The sequence below is a fragment of the Phyllostomus hastatus genome, unplaced genomic scaffold (genome assembly GCF_019186645.2).
Source record: "Phyllostomus hastatus isolate PE091 unplaced genomic scaffold, TTU_PhHast_1.1 phas_contig_86, whole genome shotgun sequence".
Classification (NCBI taxonomy): Eukaryota; Metazoa; Chordata; class Mammalia; order Chiroptera; family Phyllostomidae; genus Phyllostomus; species Phyllostomus hastatus.
In genome coordinates, this window is record NW_025333977.1 from 68,424,888 (window position 1) to 68,445,057 (window position 20,170).

General features: G+C 39.1%; 1 protein-coding gene across 8 annotated transcripts in view; it reads left to right on the forward strand.

The window, feature by feature from the left end:
* LOC123826727 (ABI family member 3 binding protein) overlaps positions 1-20,170 on the forward strand; it is a 243,861-nt gene that overhangs the window by 58,804 nt on the left and 164,887 nt on the right. For all 8 annotated transcript variants that reach the window (XM_045850740.1, XM_045850741.1, XM_045850747.1 and 5 more), the window contains exon 2: positions 3,954-4,133. In XM_045850740.1, coding sequence (XP_045706696.1) covers positions 3,954-4,133 — 180 coding nt within the window. The remainder of the gene's footprint in view (positions 1-3,953; positions 4,134-20,170) is intronic.

A 20,170-nucleotide genomic window follows, 5' to 3' on the forward strand; every position in this document is an offset into this window, starting at 1 on the left:
GGTCTATAATGGTAATTCCTTTCTTACAGACAGGGACCAAATGTCTGTGGTAGTTCAGCAGGTGTTTGTGCCGTGTGTCTCAACAGAGTGGTATTGAAACTGACCGCAGCCACTCAGGATTCTGGGGTCAACATTACATGTCTTCTCAACACCTGTGCCTACAGCAGCAGCAACCTGCATCCTCGGGTTGATATGGAGAATTTTATAAACTCATAGGATCTACCTTTTATCTGACTTTCTAACCTCACTACCCTCTGCACTGTTTTTAATGCCACAAGGCATGCATTTATTTTTGAAAATTAAAAGGGGATTGATTTTAACTTTGTTTTGAAAGATTTTTTTCTTTCTTAGATTTTTTTCTTATAGAATTTCTCAACAAACCTTTGAGATATTTAGACATACCCTAGGGTGTTGTGAAGAGAGGACTAGAAGTAATTGTCATAGATCCACTATTCCACTTTACCAATACGCAATTCTTTTTTCTTAGCCATACTAATTACTTTCCTGAAATGTTTTCATTTCACTCTTGGTTAGCATATGCTTTGTTTATTGTATAGGACAAATAAATATTCTTGTTTTTCTAGGGGCTTTCTGGATAACATATATGCTATTTTGCTTATAAATGTTTTCCTAGTTAAGCTTCTGTCATGTATTATTTTCCTATAATCTGTAAGTCATTCACCAGAGGTCTTTCTACTGTTGAAAGATAATTGTCATTACATGATGTACTGTTTCAAAACATTAAACCAGAATTATTCAGAATGAAGATAAATTTATTTAAGAATACAAATTATTATAGGATGCAGATATTCCTTAAAATATTGAGGAAAGTATCCAAGAGTATAAAATGTAATGGTACTCTAAATACTCAAAGGAGAAAAATTGCCTGACCTTTTTGCTGAGCACTGAAAGGATTAATGGAGTAATAAGTGGGTGGGCAAAGGGTTGGAGAGAGGCAAACCTAGGATAGAGGTAACCACCCTGGGTGACAGTGTGAGCACAGCTGCAGGGCCAGGGCCTAGTATGCACTGCAGAATGGGAGAAAATTATACTGGCCCAAAAAAGTAAGATATGTTACAAAATTATAAGAGAAGAAGTAATGCATGGCTAGATAATGAAGGACCTAAGTACCTAGTTCCAAATAAGGAACTGGGATGATAGTCTCAAAATATTAAGTTGATGATGCTGTTGTTTTCAGGTAAGATTTGTCTGTGTGTGTTTCTCCTTTTTAGGACTTTTCAAAGTTTAGCTCTAGAAAGCTGTATGAATTGGAATTTTGGATTAAGTAGGTAAGTTAACTGCCAATTATTTGAAAAGTCACATGATGTTGATGTATTTGTTGACATATTATTAGGAAAAGTAATAAAGGCTGGAGTCATGAAAATTCCTGTGCAGGGGAAGTGAGAACGCTTCCATATCTGTCGGGCAGTGATTCTGTTTTCAGCCCGCCTTTCTCTCGCTTGGGGTAGCCATCTCCTCCACTTGCACAGGGTGGTATATCATGCCAAAATTTACAAGCAAAGGTCTGATGTGATGATGCTGTTTCTCTCGGCTTTTAGTCAAATGAGCGTGCAGCCCACGTACATTAAGATTCCTTACTTTCTTCTTCCCAAAAAGGTGCTGGAAACAGGCTGGCTGTGTTTTGATTTATTGTGAGACCTGATGACTTTCTAAAGTAGCAGAATATGTGTTTGACTTATATTTGTTGTATCTGTTGAGCAGGATGAGTAACTCCAAGGTTAATTTAGGCTCACAAGAAAGAAGGGAAAAATTGGCCTGCACAAAATCTGTTATATCTGATGAATAAATAATTTCATCAAAATCTAATGAAGATTAGATGAAACATCAGAAATTAATATCAACTTAAGTGTTATGGTCTGGGGTGTTGGCCTCTCTGTACGTTGTTGAGTAATAACAAAGTTCTTAATAAAAATGGGAGAAGAGGTCCAGCCTAGTGAGAACCTGAAATCTAGTTTTGATCCTGGATCTCAAGGTCAAAACTTGACTTGCACAGTGATAGAGGTGTGTCTGCCCTCAGTTTAGCTGTTTGTGCTACAAGGAGATTGGACTAGGTGAACTGGACTTGGTATGTTTTCCTCGGACTTTAGATAAGTCACCCAATATCTCTGGGTTTTGATTTTGCTAGAAATATAGGAACAGCTCTCTGAGAATCTAGAAATCCATAGAAATTACATCAGGTTCTTGGGAAAGTACAAAGTGCTCTGCACATATCTAGAAATAGTACTACTGGCTGCTGAGGTAAGAGTGGTTCCCAAACCTGGTATCTAAGATGGGGTTGTTTTATTTTTTCAAAGGCCATTGGAACCCTTTTATGTAGCTGTGCTAATGTGGTCCAGGTTGATGTTGACTGGAATAGTGTAACTTTAGTATGATAACTTTGGGAAGCCCATGCTGTTCAGAGTTGCTGACTGGTATATATACAAGTTTTTTATTAGTGAAAAATGGAATATGAGTTATTAAATTAGTAAATGCAATCTTTTCAATAGGTAAAATATTTTAAATGTGAAATCCCTATAGATAAGAAAGAAAATAATTGAGGTTCACAATCTTTTATGAGCCCGGTACATTTTTGAATTCAGAAAATCTTTGGATTTTAGAAATGTACTAGGATGCCTCAACCACACGTTAAGTAGTCTCTTCAGTGGGCCCTTGACAATAAATTTAACACATTGACATTTCTACAGTTAAACTTATGACTAGTCATACTGATTATTCAATGAGATTATGAAACACTAAGAGGCCTTATGACTGTTCAGATTGAATTTTGTTACCAAATTAGTTTGCTGTGAATTTAACTAAAACCTTTTAGATTTCTGAATTGTGGCTAAGGGGTTTTAAATAGGCCTAATCAAATAACCAATTACTGAGAAACTACTATGTGCCAGGTTTGAGATGGTACCATTTACACTAATCTTAGTAAACATCCTGGTAAAGTAGACATTATCCATAATGGATTATCCATTATCCATAATTTACAAATTAGGAAAGGGAAACCAAGGCTCAACCTGTTAGGTGAGTAGCCAGGGACCACACTAATATAAGTATGTGGCAGAGCCGGAATTTGAGCTCAGCTTTTTCTGCCCCCAAAATAAAGGATAATATTGTTTCCTCACGGCTTGGTCAAGATGTCTGGCTATTGTGATCATCTGTCTCTTTGGCTGCATAGTAAAAAATAAATAAAAATAAAATAAAGTAAAATAAAGCCTTAAAAATTTAATTGTTTTTTGTCCTTACTCTGTACAGTCTTTCTGATAAAATTCATCCAGTGATCATTTAGACATGAATGACACTCAGATGGATCTATACCGCATTCCTGAGCATCTCACTTAGATGTTTGACATAGTGTTGGACATCTCCATGTGATTGTCTCACTGTCTCAGTGAGCTCCAACTAGAACTAATCCTTTTTCTCCTCAACACTTCTCTTTCGGAATTCCCTATTCTACCATCTCAGTTACCCTAAGCTAAAATCTTCCCACTTCCTTCCCTTTCCAACTTTATTAATCACTAGGTTCTTCAAGGTGCAGCCACAGAGCAGCAGAGAGGACACTGGGGTTTTCAGAGCGCAATAATTTCATTTACCAATTACAGATCTTTTCACCATTCTCAAACAATACATATAAAATGAAGGTTTTGACCAATTGGGGACAGCCAAAATAGCCTTAAACCCCATCGACCAGCTCAATGACAAATTACCAAATATTACGCCCTATAATTTTACTTTGTATGCTAGACTGCTTTATATGTTATAAAATCTGTGTGCTATGATCTCAAAATTACCTGCACTTTGGCTATTCAGGAAGGGGTGTTGTGATCTTGAGTAACTAAGTAGATAACATGTTTTGCAATAACAACTAACCTTTGCTCCAAAATCGTCCTGGGATGCTAATGGGGTAAAGTAACAGCCACCTATTTTTTCATTCCCATCTTTAGGTAAAAGGCCAAACCTGAAAGTCCACATCAATACCACAAGTGACTCTATCCTCTTGAAGTTCCTGCGTCCAAATCCTGATGTAAAACTGGAAGGTTTTCTCCTGGGATATGGCAGCAATTTATCACCAAACCAGTACTTTCCTCTTCCCACAGAAGGGAAATACACCGAGGCTGTAGTCGGTAAGATGTTTGGCTCTCAGGCCTGGGAAGGAGACATGAAAGAAAATAGGTGTTACATGATACATAAATCTTGAAAGCAAGCACCATTTCTTCCACCACCTCAGCTAAATCAAATGCCAGAATTACAAATCCTCTTCATAACTGTTGTCATCCTTACATGAAAAAAATATGTAGTGCATATTCTGCATGTGCCTCAGCAATAATCAGCTTCATTGCCATTATATCTACAGTCCCTGAGCACATAACTTAAATTGCATGGGGGGAAATAAGCTAAAAGGCCTGATTTAAATCTCTGTAATATAATTTATGTGGATTATCCGTCCTCCCCGGTGTCTTCACTTTCTTCCAGTAGAAAATAGCAACTGTAGCTTTCTGGGTGTCTCTTCATGAGAAGCTACCTTTAAAAAGAAAAGAAAATGGACTATATTTTGAAAAATGTATAGTATTTCAGACAAAGAAGATTAAAGTTTTCATATGTATTATAAACTTTAACATTTCTTTGAAAATGTTTTTAGTCATATTAAAATGTAATTTGGAGGATGCGGGCACCTTCATCTTGTTCAGAAAAATTACTTGGGAAAAAAACCTTTTAAAGAATAACTTCTAGAAAAAGAGATCATTTTTATGAATGCTTTCAAAGGCTTCTGGATAGTCCTAGATTTATATTTTGCTTCACTGCTTGCATTGATAAAGAGCCTTTCCATGAACTTCTGATATTTAATCCTATAACTTGAACTACTATAGACAGGATCTGACATTTATTCTTTTATGACTGAATGTTGGAGATGAATCTATTTTGTTGTTCAGCCTCTTGTCCTCATAGACAAGTCTCAACTGTACTTTAAAATCAGGCAAAGCTGAGAGGGAGTGGAGGCATTGAGCAAAAAGGAAAAAGGACTCATGGACATGGGCAACAGTGTGGTGATTGCAGGGGAGAGGAGTAGGAGAGGGTATATGGGAGATAAATGGTAATGGAAAAATATAATAAAAATGAACTTCAAAAAATAAAATAAAATTAGGCAAGAGAGTAACATTGTTAATTAAATGTCTACACTGGATTTCACATAAGATAATCACTTTAAATCAAACAAATTACAGCTACCAAAAAGTTGACAATTAGGAACTTCGGACAAATGTAACAACACTAATCTTGAATGTGGAAACCATAGGGAATTTGAAAATTTGCAAACATTCCCCATCATATTTATTCTTTACTATAAAAAGTAACTGAATGCTTTAACTTGTTACAAACAGAAACAGATCTACTGCTCCTTTGTTTATTGGGCATTAGAAGTGACAGTCTGTGATAGTTGAGTAGTTCAATGATGTGGGATAATCAAATGGATTAGGCACCCTTTTATTTATTTACTATTGTTTTCATCCTTTAAAATATTTTTATTATGAAAAGTTCAAACATAAAGGGAAAGAATATTATAATGACCCTCATGTCCCATCATGCAACTGAAATATATATCACCTTTTTTGCTAATCTTGTCCATGTATTCTTCATACACATTATATTATTTGAGTATTTTAAAGCATAATTGGAGATCATATTTTTTAAATCTATGAATACTCCAGTAGGTATCTCTAATAGATAAGAAATATTTTTAATAATGCCATGCCTTTATCACATTATAACAATAATTCTATAATATTTTCTACCTATTCCATATTTAAATGTCTCTGTTCTTAAAAGTGACTTCTTTTTTTTTAAGATTTTATTTATTTATTTTTAGAGAGGAGAAGGGAGAGAGAAAGAGAGAGAGAAACATCAATGTGTGGTTGCCTCTCATGTGGCCCCCACGGGGGACCTGGCCCGCAACTCAGGCATGTGCCCTGACTGGGAATCGAACCTGCGATGCTTTGGTTCACAGCCCGTGCTCAATCCATTGAGCTACACCAGCCAGGGCTAGAAGTGACTTCTTAGAGTTGTTTGTTTCTTTGAGTTGGGATCCAAACCAGGTCTGCACATTAAATCTGGTTGTTATGTCTCTTAAATCTCTTTTATTCTCTAACAATCCTCTTTCCCTTTGCTATTTAAATGTCATTGTGCCCTGACCAGGAATTAAACTCATGATTTTTTGGTTTAAGGACAATGCTCCAACCAAGTGAGCCACACTGGCTAAGGCCCTCTTTTATTTTCTAAAGATCCTTGTGATTATATTGAGCCCACCTGTATAATCCAGGATTCTCTCACAATTTTAAGGTCAGCTGATTAAAAACCTTAATTGTATCTGCAACCTTAATTTTCCTTTCATGTAACCCAACATATGTATAAATTCTGGGGATTAGGATGCAGATCATTATTCTGCCTGCCACAAACTATGAGACACTGTGAAATTAGTGTCTCTATTCTATTTCCTTTCTGCCAGAAGTTTACTGGTGATCATTCTCAAATCTATTCATCTGTAAAAGAGTAATAAAGTCTATTTTTCACACATGTCCTGTGGGCATATTAGTGAATTTTTGGTCATAAGTGATGAGTTGAATCCCTTGAGTGTAGTGCACTATACAAGAGCAAAGAATTTTTGTGGGGTTTTAATGGAAGAAAAGCATCATTTACAGCCCCTCTTCTTACTTTCTTCTGTAATAGGATAGTAGTATTTGTTCGGTTTCACTGAACTATACTCACAGTAACTTACCGTCATTTTCAAGGCAGATATGAAGTGCCATATCATCTGACACATTTCACCTGTTTGATGTGTTTAAAAGATGTCACTATTGAAATGAGAAGCTGTTGATCCTTCAGAAATATTCAAATTAACATTTAGTGATCAGTGAACTAATACTCCTTCTAAATCATTTATAAATATTTCTACATTTATTTTAATATCTCTTTGTCTCTATGTAGTATTAACAGAGGCATTTCCAAAAGTCACATGCTGAACTTATAGGCAAAACTAAAAAGCATCAAGTATTTCCTTTTGCTGTTTTGAAAAACAAGATTCATATCAAATGTCTGTAAAAAATTACTAATGGGAATTCTTTTACTAAAATTTTAGTAGATTAATTGGAGCAGTAGAAAAAGTAGTATTTTCTGAGGTGACTATGAATAAACATCAATGGCTGTGAGGATCTTGTAACAATGCGTTAAATATGATTCACATATAACAGGTCCGTTGGGTTCCTGTATCCTTTTTTACTCACATCATGAATGTTCTCATTTCTGGTTTGCATATTCACTTTTATATGCAGCTGTTGGTAATTTTGCAAATGTCCAATAAAGTAAAAATGAGAATTTTTGACACTGAATCTTTACAGAGTCACACTTTATGATATTCTCTTGACATCTGAAAACACTTTAATACATATCACCAGGGAAGGAAAGCATTACACTCCATCAATTATGTATTTCAAATGATGTTTACTGCTAGCAAAGCTTAAATTGAAAGGACTCATGGGCATGGATAACAGTGTGGTGGGGTGTGGTATAAAGAGACTAAAAGGTAATGAAAAATACAAAAAAGATTAAAAATAAACAAATAAATCATATACATTTATCACTACCATAAATTCTGACTAAGGAATTTGTCTTTGGACCAGGTATTAGGACTCCAAAAGGATTTAGGAGGGCAGATTTCTGAACTCGCATATTCGCGCAGGTGCTAACCTTCACGCTCGCTGTCCTAGGAAAGCAAGTTTCTTGCACTCAGCCCAGGCCTCTCAGTCGCTCTCCCTAGTCGCATGCTGAGAGCGATTCCTGGACTAGTGAGGAGAATGCAATGCTAACAGCCCCTTGGACTGGTGGCACTGGAAAGAGCCTGGACCAGGAGGCTAACATCAGCCTTCTAGAAAAGATCCACCTCTACCCAGAAAGGCAGAATGATATTGGGAAAGAATACGTGTGTACTTTTCAGTCAGACAGACATGGGTTTAAGTTCAACATGACTATCCATACTTACTGTGGAGTAGTTCTGGGTAAGTCATAACTTTTCTCAGTTTCATTTTTCATGCATATAAAATAGAGAATAGTCTTCCAGGAGTATTATGAAAACTATGGATAAATTATATAGGGTAACTAAGATAAACCCTATCACTGAGTAGGTATGTCTTATACATTTTGCCACTTGCTATTATGCACTGGGGGATCTTGGGTGATTTACTTAAACTCTCTGAACTTGGCTTTCTCAGTTGCTTATAATGAGTGGGCTAGATCACCACTAAAGTTCTGGTCAGCTCTAAAATTTTCACGCCAAGATTAAAACCCTTGGTCTAAGTGGTAATCCCGTGGTGTTGATTTCTATTTTGTTTGTTTTTTGGAGGGTGGGGCATCAGTGAAATTAGAGAAGTAGGGTTTTTGTAGCAGAGTTGTCAGTTACTGAAAAGAAGTACCCACATTCGTCTTTGTATTGCCCTTAAATGTGTTCTTGGAAGGGATAACTCCAAAAACAGATTAAGAAACAAAAGAAGAAGCAAAGCCTTTGACACAGCACCTGTGGTGGGCACACACCTCTCTCCTGAGGTCATGCTCATCCTTTAATTATTAAAGGGGATTCCTGCGTGGCGCCCTTGGGTAGAGTTGTCAGGTGCCTCTTAGAATTCCACAGCTGTGGCCTGCACAGGACAAAAAAAGTGAATTTTCAAAAGATACAGCTTAAAAAAAGAGATAGAGCTGAAAGGCCTTGTCTTCTCTAGATTTCACTTTTCCACTCTGTCTTACTCTAATGAAGTTTTTAGTAAGAACATAGCAAAAACTTCAGCCTTCCTTCCAAAATAATAGATCAAAATAAGAGCATAACACCATTTTATTTACTTAACTGATGGTAATTTTATCTCAGCAAGTTCATGCGAAAAGGTAATCATCAGTTTCTTATTCTGGAGGTTCTTAATATTTTTATTTCACAGAGGAAAATTAATTTTTAAATGATTTTGAATGAAGTTTATTTATAAATGATTATTATCCAGGTATGAATAAACATAAATTCTATGTTTATAATTTAATGTAATTTATATTCATATGGATTACTAATACCTCTTACAAATTTTACCCTTAATTTTTACATTTGTATAGAAAGCAAGAGCAAATGTACAATTTTTCTTCTTACGTTGTTGCAACTCAGAACTTCAATTGCCCTTCTCTGTCTCTTTGTCATAAAAATGTTTAGCCCTGCTCCAGTTATTTTAATGGAAGTGGGATGGAATATAAAATAATAGAGATTGCTATTATTTGTTAAACTGGATGGTAAATATCATCTTAATGACTAAAAAGAAGTTAATATTTATTGCAGTAGGTGTCAGGAAGGAAGGAAGGTGGTGGTAGATTCATTAAAGAAAAATAGCTGGAAGAAGAGGTTGAAATAAAGAATTGAAGCCCTGGCTGTATAGCTCAGTTGGTTAGAGCATCATCCTGATAAGCCAAGGTTGCAGGTTCAATCTCCAGTCAGGGCACATACAAGAAGCAATCAGTAAATACATCAATAAGTAACCCAACAAATCAATGTTTCTCTCTCCCTTCCTTTCTTTCTCCCTTCCTCCCTTCCTCTCTCTCTCTAAAAATCAATTAAAAAAAGAATTGAAGGAACTATATTAAAATTTTTATTAAGCTGAAAGATAACTAGTAAAAAGGGAGCAGGGAAGAGATACAGTTCCAGCCATTGGAACCAACTCAGCCCCTCCCTTCCCTGGCAGAAGCCTTAGAGAATTAGTCAGAGGCTGTAAGGGGACAGAGCAAGACGGCAGCCAGCAGTGAGTAAAAGGCAGATGAGAAGGCGAACAAGGGATGGGAGCTCTGCTGGGGTAGGTCGTGCTGGTAGTGCCTGTTTTTTTTACACACAGGGAAACTGAAGCTCCAGTGGTTTAAACTTCCTAAAGTTACTCAGCTAGTAAACAGCTGGGCCAGAGCTCGAACCCAGCAAGTTTGGCTCTAGAACCTAAGCTATGAATCGCTGTACTCTACTGACTCTCAAAATTTAGGAAATTTTAACTGTTCTTCTACAATAGAAAGTATAAACATGCCACTAATTTGTTGCTTCTCTAACGTCCTTTAAACAGTAAACAGGAAAAAAAAGAGTCCATGTATTATGGAAGGAGCCACTGGCTCCCTAACTCATGGAGGTTTAAGTGAGTTAAAACACATACTTCTATGCCCCCAGACTTGTTCTCTCTCCCACCCCCACCGCCATCTTTGTTATGAGCTGCCTGTCTGTCAAGCCCTCCCTCTATTTTTGTGGGGCCATTTCTTGGCAGGCAGCATTATTACCTTCTCCAAGAACATCCTGGAGCCTGAGCATTTTCTTTTACTATCCTTCTTGATCGACTGCTACTCGTTTTTATTTGTGTGTGTCTTGCCTGCCCCCCCACACCCAAACAGAAAACTCCCAGGAGCTAGGGACCCTACAGCCCTTAGATTTTTTTTTTTTACCTCCAGCGTTGTCATAGATTTAGAAGCACGATAAATAAAGGAGGGAGGCAAAGGAAAGACCCAGAAAGACTGAAACAACTGTGGGTCCCATTTAAAATGTATTTTTCTTTTTTTAAAGTCTATTTTCAAAATGTCACTTAATTCTTAGTCCTTTCTCTGGAAATAGTTTTACCACTTGGGAAGTATTTGGCTTTAAATCTTCAAGATTAGTCCAAGCTTTTCATTAAAAAATAGGAATCTCAGAATCACTTGGCTTTTCTCCAAGGTGCAAAACTTAGCAGGACTTAAGTAAGCTTCAAAGGGGATTTTTAAAGAAATTGGCACAGTGAGTATCAATTTCTTAATAAATACTATGCCATCACTTAGACGATTCACTGTGACCTTATATCAGAAAGACCTTATGTGAATGAATGTTAGGTGACCATTTTACTATGTTTTAATAAAGATAGAGTCTTTTCAAAGTTCTATGTTTTCTATTGGATTCAACTACCATGTTTTTATGGTCTTCCTGACCTCACCAAACAATAGATAAACTGTCTCCAAGTCTCTTTTCTTGGCAATATAATAAAATTAATTCACACTATTTCAGTATAAAGCATAACAGTTTTTAAAAGTGTATTGCACTGAGACCAAAATCTAACTTTTTAAAATTTATTCTTAATTATATTTGAAACGCTCTCCTAAAATAGCTTTTGGGTCTTTTGTCATGGCCCAAAAGTATGCTTTGTCTTAGATTCATTGCAAGAGGCTTACTACTGAGAAGGAGTCTTAAATAGAAAGGTAGCTGCCAATGGGAGGACAGATTAAAGAATTAGAGGTTTATCTGGAACAGATGTGCAAGATAACAATTTAGAGTTTATAATTTCATTTATTTTTTTAGGTTTAAATGATTTAAAATATATGAAGCCCTTATTGTATCCCCAAAATTTGTCCTCTGCCCCTCCTTCTACCATCACCTCTATTTATTAACTTTTTAAGGGATATTTCTTCTCAAAGCCAAGAAATACAGTCAAACCCTCATTTTCTAATTGCCCACATATTTTCTTAAACATCTGACTTTCCCTGGATTTTTCTCTGGCACATACAGATCATACCTGAGGTACTGTGATGTGAAATCCAGCATTTGTTTCTTTCTGTTTTGAATTGTTCTCTAATTGTTTTTGTTGCCCTTCCTTCCTTCCTTCCTTCCTTCCTTCCTTCCTTCCTTCCTTCCTTCCTTCCTTCCTTCCTTCCCTCCCTCCCTCCCTCCCTCCCTCCCTCCCTCCCTCCCTCCCTCCCTCCCTCCCTCCCTCCCTCCCTCCCTCCCTCCTTCCTTCCTTCCTTCCTTCCTTCCTTTCCTTTCTTTCTTTCTTTCTTTCTTTCTTTCTTTCTTTCTTTCTTTCTTTCTTTCTTTCTTTCTTTCTTTCTTTCTTTCTTTCTTTCTTTCTTTCTTTCTTTCTTTCTTTCCTGGTGTCTGTCTCACCAGCTGAATCGTAAGCTTCTTGGGACCTGAGCTGAGTCTCACCTTCCCTAGTGTCCTCCGCAGCCAGGGGATCTGTGCATGTGGGAGCTAACTCCCTAGAGTCTGATGGGAGATTTGCTGGGTGAGCCTCCCAGTTAACAAATAAAAAGCATCTATTTGCCTGGAGTGAAAATCTACAGAAAAAATTATTCTCAGGCAGAGTTATGGTTTATACCTGTTGTTCTGGCATAATTATTAATAGTGTTCCCCTTTTTCTCAAAAGTATCCCAGTTTAGTGGAAAAATTATATGCTTAATCTACATATGGGATAAAGCCTTGAATTCTTAGCATGGCCCCAGATCTTTCTGCATTTGATTCCAAGCCAATAGCCCAAGCTTTTCTCCAGCCAAGGGGGTCACTCCTCAATGAGAAGGGAGAAACAATATTAGGAAGAGATAAGTCACCAGGCTGGCACCTAGTAGCTGCTAGGCAAATGCTGGAATACAAATTCTCACCAACCTGTTAGTGAGATTTGATGTTGAGCACCTACAATGTGCAAGGCCATAGGTTTACAAAAATAGGTCACTAAATCCTCCCAGCAACCCCTTGAAGCCGGTATTATCAGTATCCTCTTCTTCCCAATGAAGATAGTAAATCCTCCCCAAAATAAGAAATCTGTGAGTGCCAGGCTGCCTTCAGGCAGGTGAGCCTATGACCACCATGCCCCTGTGCTTTCCCCACACTGTGCAAGTCCCTGTTACATTTGAACCCTATGCAATAATGCATCTCACGGGAATTATTCTGGCTCCCTCACTCCTATGTGGCAGCACTAACAAGAGCATTTAAGAAAGGGAAAGCCTTTCTGACTTGAAGGTTCTGTCTTACCATCTGATGGCTCTTGTGACCTAGCACTATTATTTGAAAGAGAAGTATCCAAACACAGTCCTGGCATTTCAATAGTCTTTTCTGTAGAAAGAATACGAACGAATTGATGAACTCACTGGAAAATGTGTGTGTGTCCAGGCTGTGCTTTGAAAGCAAGCACTTGCCAAACCTTAAACCAGTTCGCAGACAACACCTGACCCTCAATTTCCCTGTGGATTGCACATGTGACATACAGGCAAGAGAAAAACCTACAGGCAATAAAGCTGACAATTTTAATGCCTAACAGGTCTGCAAACTAGGAAAAGATGTGTATTGTCTGTGGGGTAAGAGGAATAGGTTATTAAAGATTATTTGTTTGCAGTGTTAGGGGCAGAATTTGTCTGCAAATAAAGAGCTACCTGGTGCATCACAGGTTGTGGGTCTGCAGGGATTAGGGGGAGATGGGTAGGTCCAGGCTGGCTTCCCGGGTGTGTCACCAGTGCACTCAGAAGGGCCCTGCATTTAATGCTCTACTGTCTTGAAATTCTCAATAATTTTCCCCTTCAGTTCGATCTTGTCAGTGAGGTTGGATGGGACAGTGGTGCATGTGCTGACGGCTTGGCTCCTGGGCTCTTGTGTCGCAGGTCCCACCCCTGCACCCACATTGGTTCTCAGCACCTGGTCTCCTGTCACCCTTGCTGCTGGGCCTCCCTTTCCCCACCCCCACTGAACAAGTGCTGTCACCCTCCACCTTCAGCAGGGACTAGGGTGTATATTCAGGGGGAGGTCAGGTATGCTGCTCCCCCACACCCATGGTGACATGTGGCAGGATATGGTGGCAGCAGTTCCTGCATGGGCCTGGCGGTGACACAGTGCATACGGAGGAGGATATTGCCAATGAAAACCTCTCTCGTACCCCTATTGAAGTACACAGTGTGTCCCAGTGCAGAGGCTGCCATCTCTTGGCATCTGTGGGTTGGGATGACAGGCCTGTGGGTAGGGGAAGTTGGCTTTTTCACCCATGGAGGCTGGGGTGGGAGGGTAGGCGCTTTGATCCTGAGGTTGCAGCTGGTGGGAGAGGGTTCCATGCAGTGAGGCCAGCAGGATGAGTTGGGGCAGGGGGTGGTGAGGGTCTGCACTGTCCTGCAGAGCTCAACATTAAATAGCCAATAAACACCATGGTCTAGACAGAAACTGAAGAGAAGGAGATTTTTTCTATTTTAGTGTCTTTAATGTCACTTTCCCCCTGCTTATACAGATAGAGGTCCTATCCTTTGATTTGCAATGATGAGGCCTGCAAAGTATGTTGTCAGCACTGGGTGGAGTGTTTTCAATGGCATTGCTTCCCCAGCTCTCACTGAAATTAAAGCAAAACTCTGAGAAAAAAAATGCCTTCCTCAGTGGAATGTGTCTTTGAAATGCCCCTCTGTGTGGAGAAGTGATGCATCTTTCCTTCCAGACCACTTTGGTAAGGTGTGGAGAGTGAAGGAGTGTGGCAGAGCCTGTGGGTGTACACATGCCTGGATTCAGGAATCTTCCCCTGTCTTTCCACCTCGTGTCAGCACATCAAAGCAGAATTCTCATCTCATTGCCCTCACTCTGCAGCCTGAAGATGAGGAGCTGCTGCTCACTGCTGTCATCAGTCTCGAACGACTCAGAACAACCCCTCTTGCAGCATGCGTACAACACAAGCTGGAAGCTCCCTTCAGAACATGTCTGTGGATGGACATTCTAGAATCCCACCAATGGGGATGTTCCTAGTCATTTTTGCATTAGTATTAAACAACAGTTGCTCTTTGGTACAGGATGCCTGTGCCTCTGCAGTCCATTTAACCTCCACATTGTCGCAGCGTCCCTGGGGGCCGGTGTCTGCGGTCGGCCTCGCAGAAGCCGAGAAGCAGGACTCTCTCTGAGGCCTAGGGCACAGCAGCGTGTTCTGTCAGAATGGGTGCTGGTTCATTTTCCAACCTCATTTTATAACTTTTAATGGGAATAACTACTGAAAAATGTAGGATTTGCTTTAAATTATTTCTTCAGGTGAAAAAAGGATAAGGATTATTCTTATACACAAAACCACCTACCTTTTATACAAAAAAACTTTAAAGGAAAAGAAAAAGACCATTTCTACAGGTAGGCTTATCAAAGACAAACTCAGTGATTAAAGTTTATTAGCTTTTCAAAAAAGATCATTTGCTTCCTTCTGCTGACTGCTACTTCCCAAATCCCTAACCATTTTTTCCTTTCTTCAAAGCCTTACCCTTTATTTTCCCTCTAGCCCCAGGCATAAGAAGGATAAGAGGAACAGATGCATTTATTCTTTCAGAAATTGTTTATTGTACAATTACTATGTGGCCAGGTTTAACGGACAGAGATAAGCAGAACATGAACTGAATCTGGGCCAGTTCAGCGTGATTCTCAATCCACTGCAGTGCCCTACAGGGGCTTAGAAATACTCTCAAAGGTGGAGGTTTCATATTAGTTTGTGGTGCTTCATAATTCTTAGACTTTCATTTTTATGTACAACTAAGGACAATGTGCTAGTAATGAAGTGATTTATTAAAAATCACTAAAGTTTTATATTCATAATCCTAGTAAACAGTAACTTTAGTGCAATACCGATATTACTTGTGCTGACTGTGTTTTCTCTTTGAAGTTCTGCCACCATGAAACTTTGCAAAACTCTAACTTAGCACACATCTAAGCAGACAGCGGAATTTTCCAGAGAAATACCCCATCAATATTTTTCTAGAAGGGACATCAAACTTCCTGAAGGGACATCAGTGATGTTTCCAAGTTGGTCAAGACTTGGAAACAGTGGCTGCTATTCTAGCTTTTGACTATGTAATTATGTTACAGAATGGACCTTGGTGGGGCTGAGATATTGTTACCAAAACGAGCCCTCCCCCTGATTCCCTCTGTCCTACGTTTATCTTTGCCCACTGCCAGGTGTTAGGAATTGTGGCTGTCAATCCTAGAGTTTGGTGAAAAGGAAAGGAACTATTTATTCAAAAGTTATACAGATTTAGAGTAATGGCGAAATGTTGCCATTAAAAATCCCAAAGTTCCTTTAAAACACCCATCAACACACACACAGTCCTGCCTCCCGCTTTGCCCAGTCAAGCTGGTCAGGGTTACCGTATCTTAGAAAAAGAAATAGGAGTCTGCAGCTCAGCTAGACTTCTGGTTCCTCCCACTAAGCTGTGCTTGGTTGGGCAGACCTCCTGAGGTTCCCAGCACCATCAGCTGTGTCGCCTCCACGATCTCCAGTTCTTAATCCAAAACCACGTGGCACCTTCTCATCGCCCACCAGTGAGAGTCCTTTTACCCCTTTTCTTTGCGTATGGTCTCATATTGTCCTCCCTTAAAGTCTCTGTCCCACATGGTGTCCCCCCTTTAGTTTAAATCCCAGCCTGGAACCTTCTCCATAACCCCACTTCAGACTCCTTTCACAAGCAGCTATACTGCCAGCATTTCCGCAGTTTTCAGCCTTTCTGGGCTGACACAGTAATTCCAGGTAGGTGTGGCCCGGAGCAGTGAAGTGAACCCTCCCTAAGCTCTCGTGCAGGCTCTGGTAACCAGGGGAAGCTGCCTCCCAGTTACATCATGGGTCAAAGTTATGCATACCTTCTGGCTCCATTCAGGCTGGAGACTAGTCTGGTCCTATTGACATGCAAAAGAACCATTTTTGTATATCAGGTGTGAGGCTGGCCTGCAAAATAACTCTCAATGGCCCTGCTCCATATGTGCCTTCCCCCAGCCAGACTTGTGGAGGTGGGGGTATCCCATATTCCTCGAAACCCCAAGTTCTGGACCCCATTACAAATCCCCTCTTTGTGAGGAGCTGGCTGCATGCACCCCATTACAATTACTTTAGGGGCATTTAATTATTGGATTTTGTGGTGAGGAATGCATCTCTTGCATCAATAGTATTTGAGCCTCTCATTTTCTAGTAACTGGGCTTCAGAATGCATGTGGACTATGTTCTAATGGGAACCATCTGTACCCTGCTGCTAAAACCGATCTGCTGTTGTGGTGTCCATTTGTCACTGTATTCATCACTGTAATGTGACAATGAGTGTGGATGAGGAGTGAGGTTGGTTATTCACCTGAAATTTAGAATTATTGATGCGGCCTTTCAAAAGATGAGTAGACAAGTAGCATTTTACTATCTTTTTACTGCCCCCCACCCCCAAGACTGCACACCTCTTGCTCAGCGAGGCTTCCCTCTCTCCTTGGCCCAGCAGGTGAGTGAACCGTGTGTCTGCCGGGCAGACAAAGGTGGCTGAGACAGACGTGCAGAACCAGGGGCCCGCTGGAGCTCTGTGGCTCACCCCCTCCACAGGCACACTTAGAGATTCTGTTTTCAAAACTGACAGTTGGATAAATGAAACTCTCTGACTAAGCTTAAAACACAAAGAGGCTTTTAAAAGGGTATTTTCAAACACACATTACTCAGTGTTAGTATTAACTAAATAAGGCACAGGAGCTATCTGCCAAATGTTAAAGCTGAAGGGAATACTTAAATTGGGATTGTACCTGCTCAGGTCATATTACAGTGAAGTATGGCATGTGAACATTTGCAGATGCAAAAAATTGTGATGATATTTCTCTAGGGAGATTTATATGACTGTAGAATTTTTTTGCAGGTTTTGTGGGTGGTTTTATTCTTAACTTATCAGGAGTCTCCTCAGATGCCATACCAACTTCTAATAAAAATAGTTACCTTATTTCATCAAATTTTAAAACAACTTTAACTGTAAATGACACCACAATTTTATCTAAAACTAAAAAAGGATAAAGTTGCGGATTAACGGCACTGCTTTTTTATCCCTTAGAGCTTTTGATTCACTGATATGTAAATTTTATATCTACTTTTTGTTAAAAGATATTTTATTTTTTAATCTCTTTATGCTAAAATAACTTTAGAGAAGAAAAGTTGCAAGTGTAGACAGAGAATCCCTGTATACTTTACATCCAATTCCTTCTATTCTCAACATACTGTGCATTTGTTACAACTAATGGTCCAGTATTGATAGCATTATTAACTAAAGGGCGTACTTCATTTGATTTCCTTCATTTCACCTGAGCTCCTTTTTGTGACCTAGGGTCCCTTCAGGGATACCACATTGCGCTGTCATGTCCCCTTAGGCTCTTGTAGACTGTCAGTTTCTTTTTTTTTTTAAGATTTTATTCATTTATTTTTAGAGAGGGAAGGAGATATATATATATCTATATATATATATATATATATATATATATATATAGAGAGAGAGAGAGAGAGAGAGAGAGAGAGAGAGAGACATCAATGTGCGGTTGCTGGGGGTCATGGCCTGCAACCCCAGCATGTGCCCTGACTGGGACTTGAACCTACGACACTTTGGTTCGCAGCCCGTGCTCAATCCACTGAGCTACGCCAGCCAGGGCAAACTGTCAGTTTCTTGACTTTCCTTGTTTTGATGACCTTAACAGTGTGGAGGAGTCCTGGTTAGGTGTTTTGTGGAATGTCCTTCAATTTAGTTTTGTCTGATATTTTTCACATAGTTAGCCTGAGATTTGGGGTTTTGTGGAGGAAGATATTTATTACTTTTTAAAAGAGGAAAATAAGCAAAAGAAGAGTTAATTACTGTTAAATATTCTTCACCTTGACAGTTTAACTCTTCCGCTTTACCTTCCAGCTCTGAGTTCTCAGCAGTTTTGTTTGTCCACACCGTGCTGGTGACACAGCATCTTGGAAACACTGCTGCACTGAGTTTTCTTCCAAACCACTGGTCCTCTTTTGCCCGCCATTTTGACGCTGTCTCTTTCTGGGCCTTACTGGAAGGTGTCAGGCAATGACGGCAAGATCGAGTCTGTAACCAGACATTTGCAAGCCAGCTGTCTTTAGCGTATAGAGAAGGTGACTCTCCACACCTTGTGATTTTGGGGAGAGAGGAAAGGAATTGGGAAGGACACTAGGATAAAAGAGTCTTCCTTCTGTGTATTTAGTAGAGGACCGATGTTATCCTCATGTAATTAAAACAGAACAAGTCTTGAGTAGGGATACTGTATTAACATGGATTCGTTCACACAAAGTTGCAAATGGTTGCTTTTGTGATCCTCTCCGAGAACAAGCAAAAATCAAGTGCATTCAGTCAAGTGAGGAGGTACCTCAAAGAGGCAAATGGTCATGGGAACTTAAATCTGGGGCCTCGTGAACAAGTTTGTTCTAACTCACAATTCTGGTAAAACTGACCTTATGCGTAAATGTTCCAGTAATGCTCCCAACCCACTGCTTCCTTTTAGTTATTCCCACATCTCTGATGTGAAGGAATACATCGTGTAGTTGGTTACAGAGCTCTTTGTGTACCAATTCTTGTCCCAGCTACTCAATAGAAAGCTGGAGTGGTTTACAAAAATAGAATCACAGTGTAACATTTTAAAAAATATGTTAATAAAAGGGAAAGAAAAATTAGGGTTGAATGTTCTGATAAAGCCAAGGAGTGTTACTCAACAGAAATGTATGTGTAGGATCCCGCACATTTAACAAAGGTGGTTCAGACATTTTAAGATATATTTTATCAGGAAGTATTTCATTAAATTCTTAGGAAGAATTGGTAATGCATTTTTGTCAAATGTTTTTTCAGTATCTGTGGAAATAGGTGAATTTTTTTTCTCTTTATGGTACATTTCTGGAATAAACTAGACTTGGCCATGATGTATTATTATACTACGTGTTGCCAGATTGTTTGTCAATATATTTTCTCAGATATTTTGTGTTGACTTTTACAAGTATTATTGTCTAAGAAAAAATTATTCAGTGGTGCTTGTAAAAATGGCAAAGAAGACTATTCAAGGGGGAACTACCTTGGTAGCACAGGGACCACGATGGTGGGGTCTTGCAGTGGAGGAGAGAGATTGAGCTCAACCCCAAATACAACAAGGAAAAGTAGAAATGTATAGCCAAAGAACAGGGTGGGGGGTGGTCAGTGTATGAAAAATTACTAAGAGGAAACATTGAGTGCAAGGGGAATTCTGGTTAAAATGGCCTAACAGGATTCTTGCTTTAGGCAGGCAGGGGTGATCAGATACCTCCTGGGGGATGGTGAAGGATAAGGAACCTGATGAAATGGTGATGAGTCATGGAGGATGGCGAATTCTGGCTAAACCATCCAAGCAGGATTCTCCATAAAACCAAACAAAGCAGAGATGAACAGAGAAACCCAACAGTCAGGGCCTAGTTGAAAAAGAACTTGGAAGAGACTAGGAGTCAAGGAGAGAATCTTTATTATTGTGGCCTCTAATTTACTTCTCTATGAAATTTTTTTGTATTTTAAAATCTGTGATACTTGCTTTAAAAAAAAACAAAAGGTTTGGAACTTTTTCCTTTTA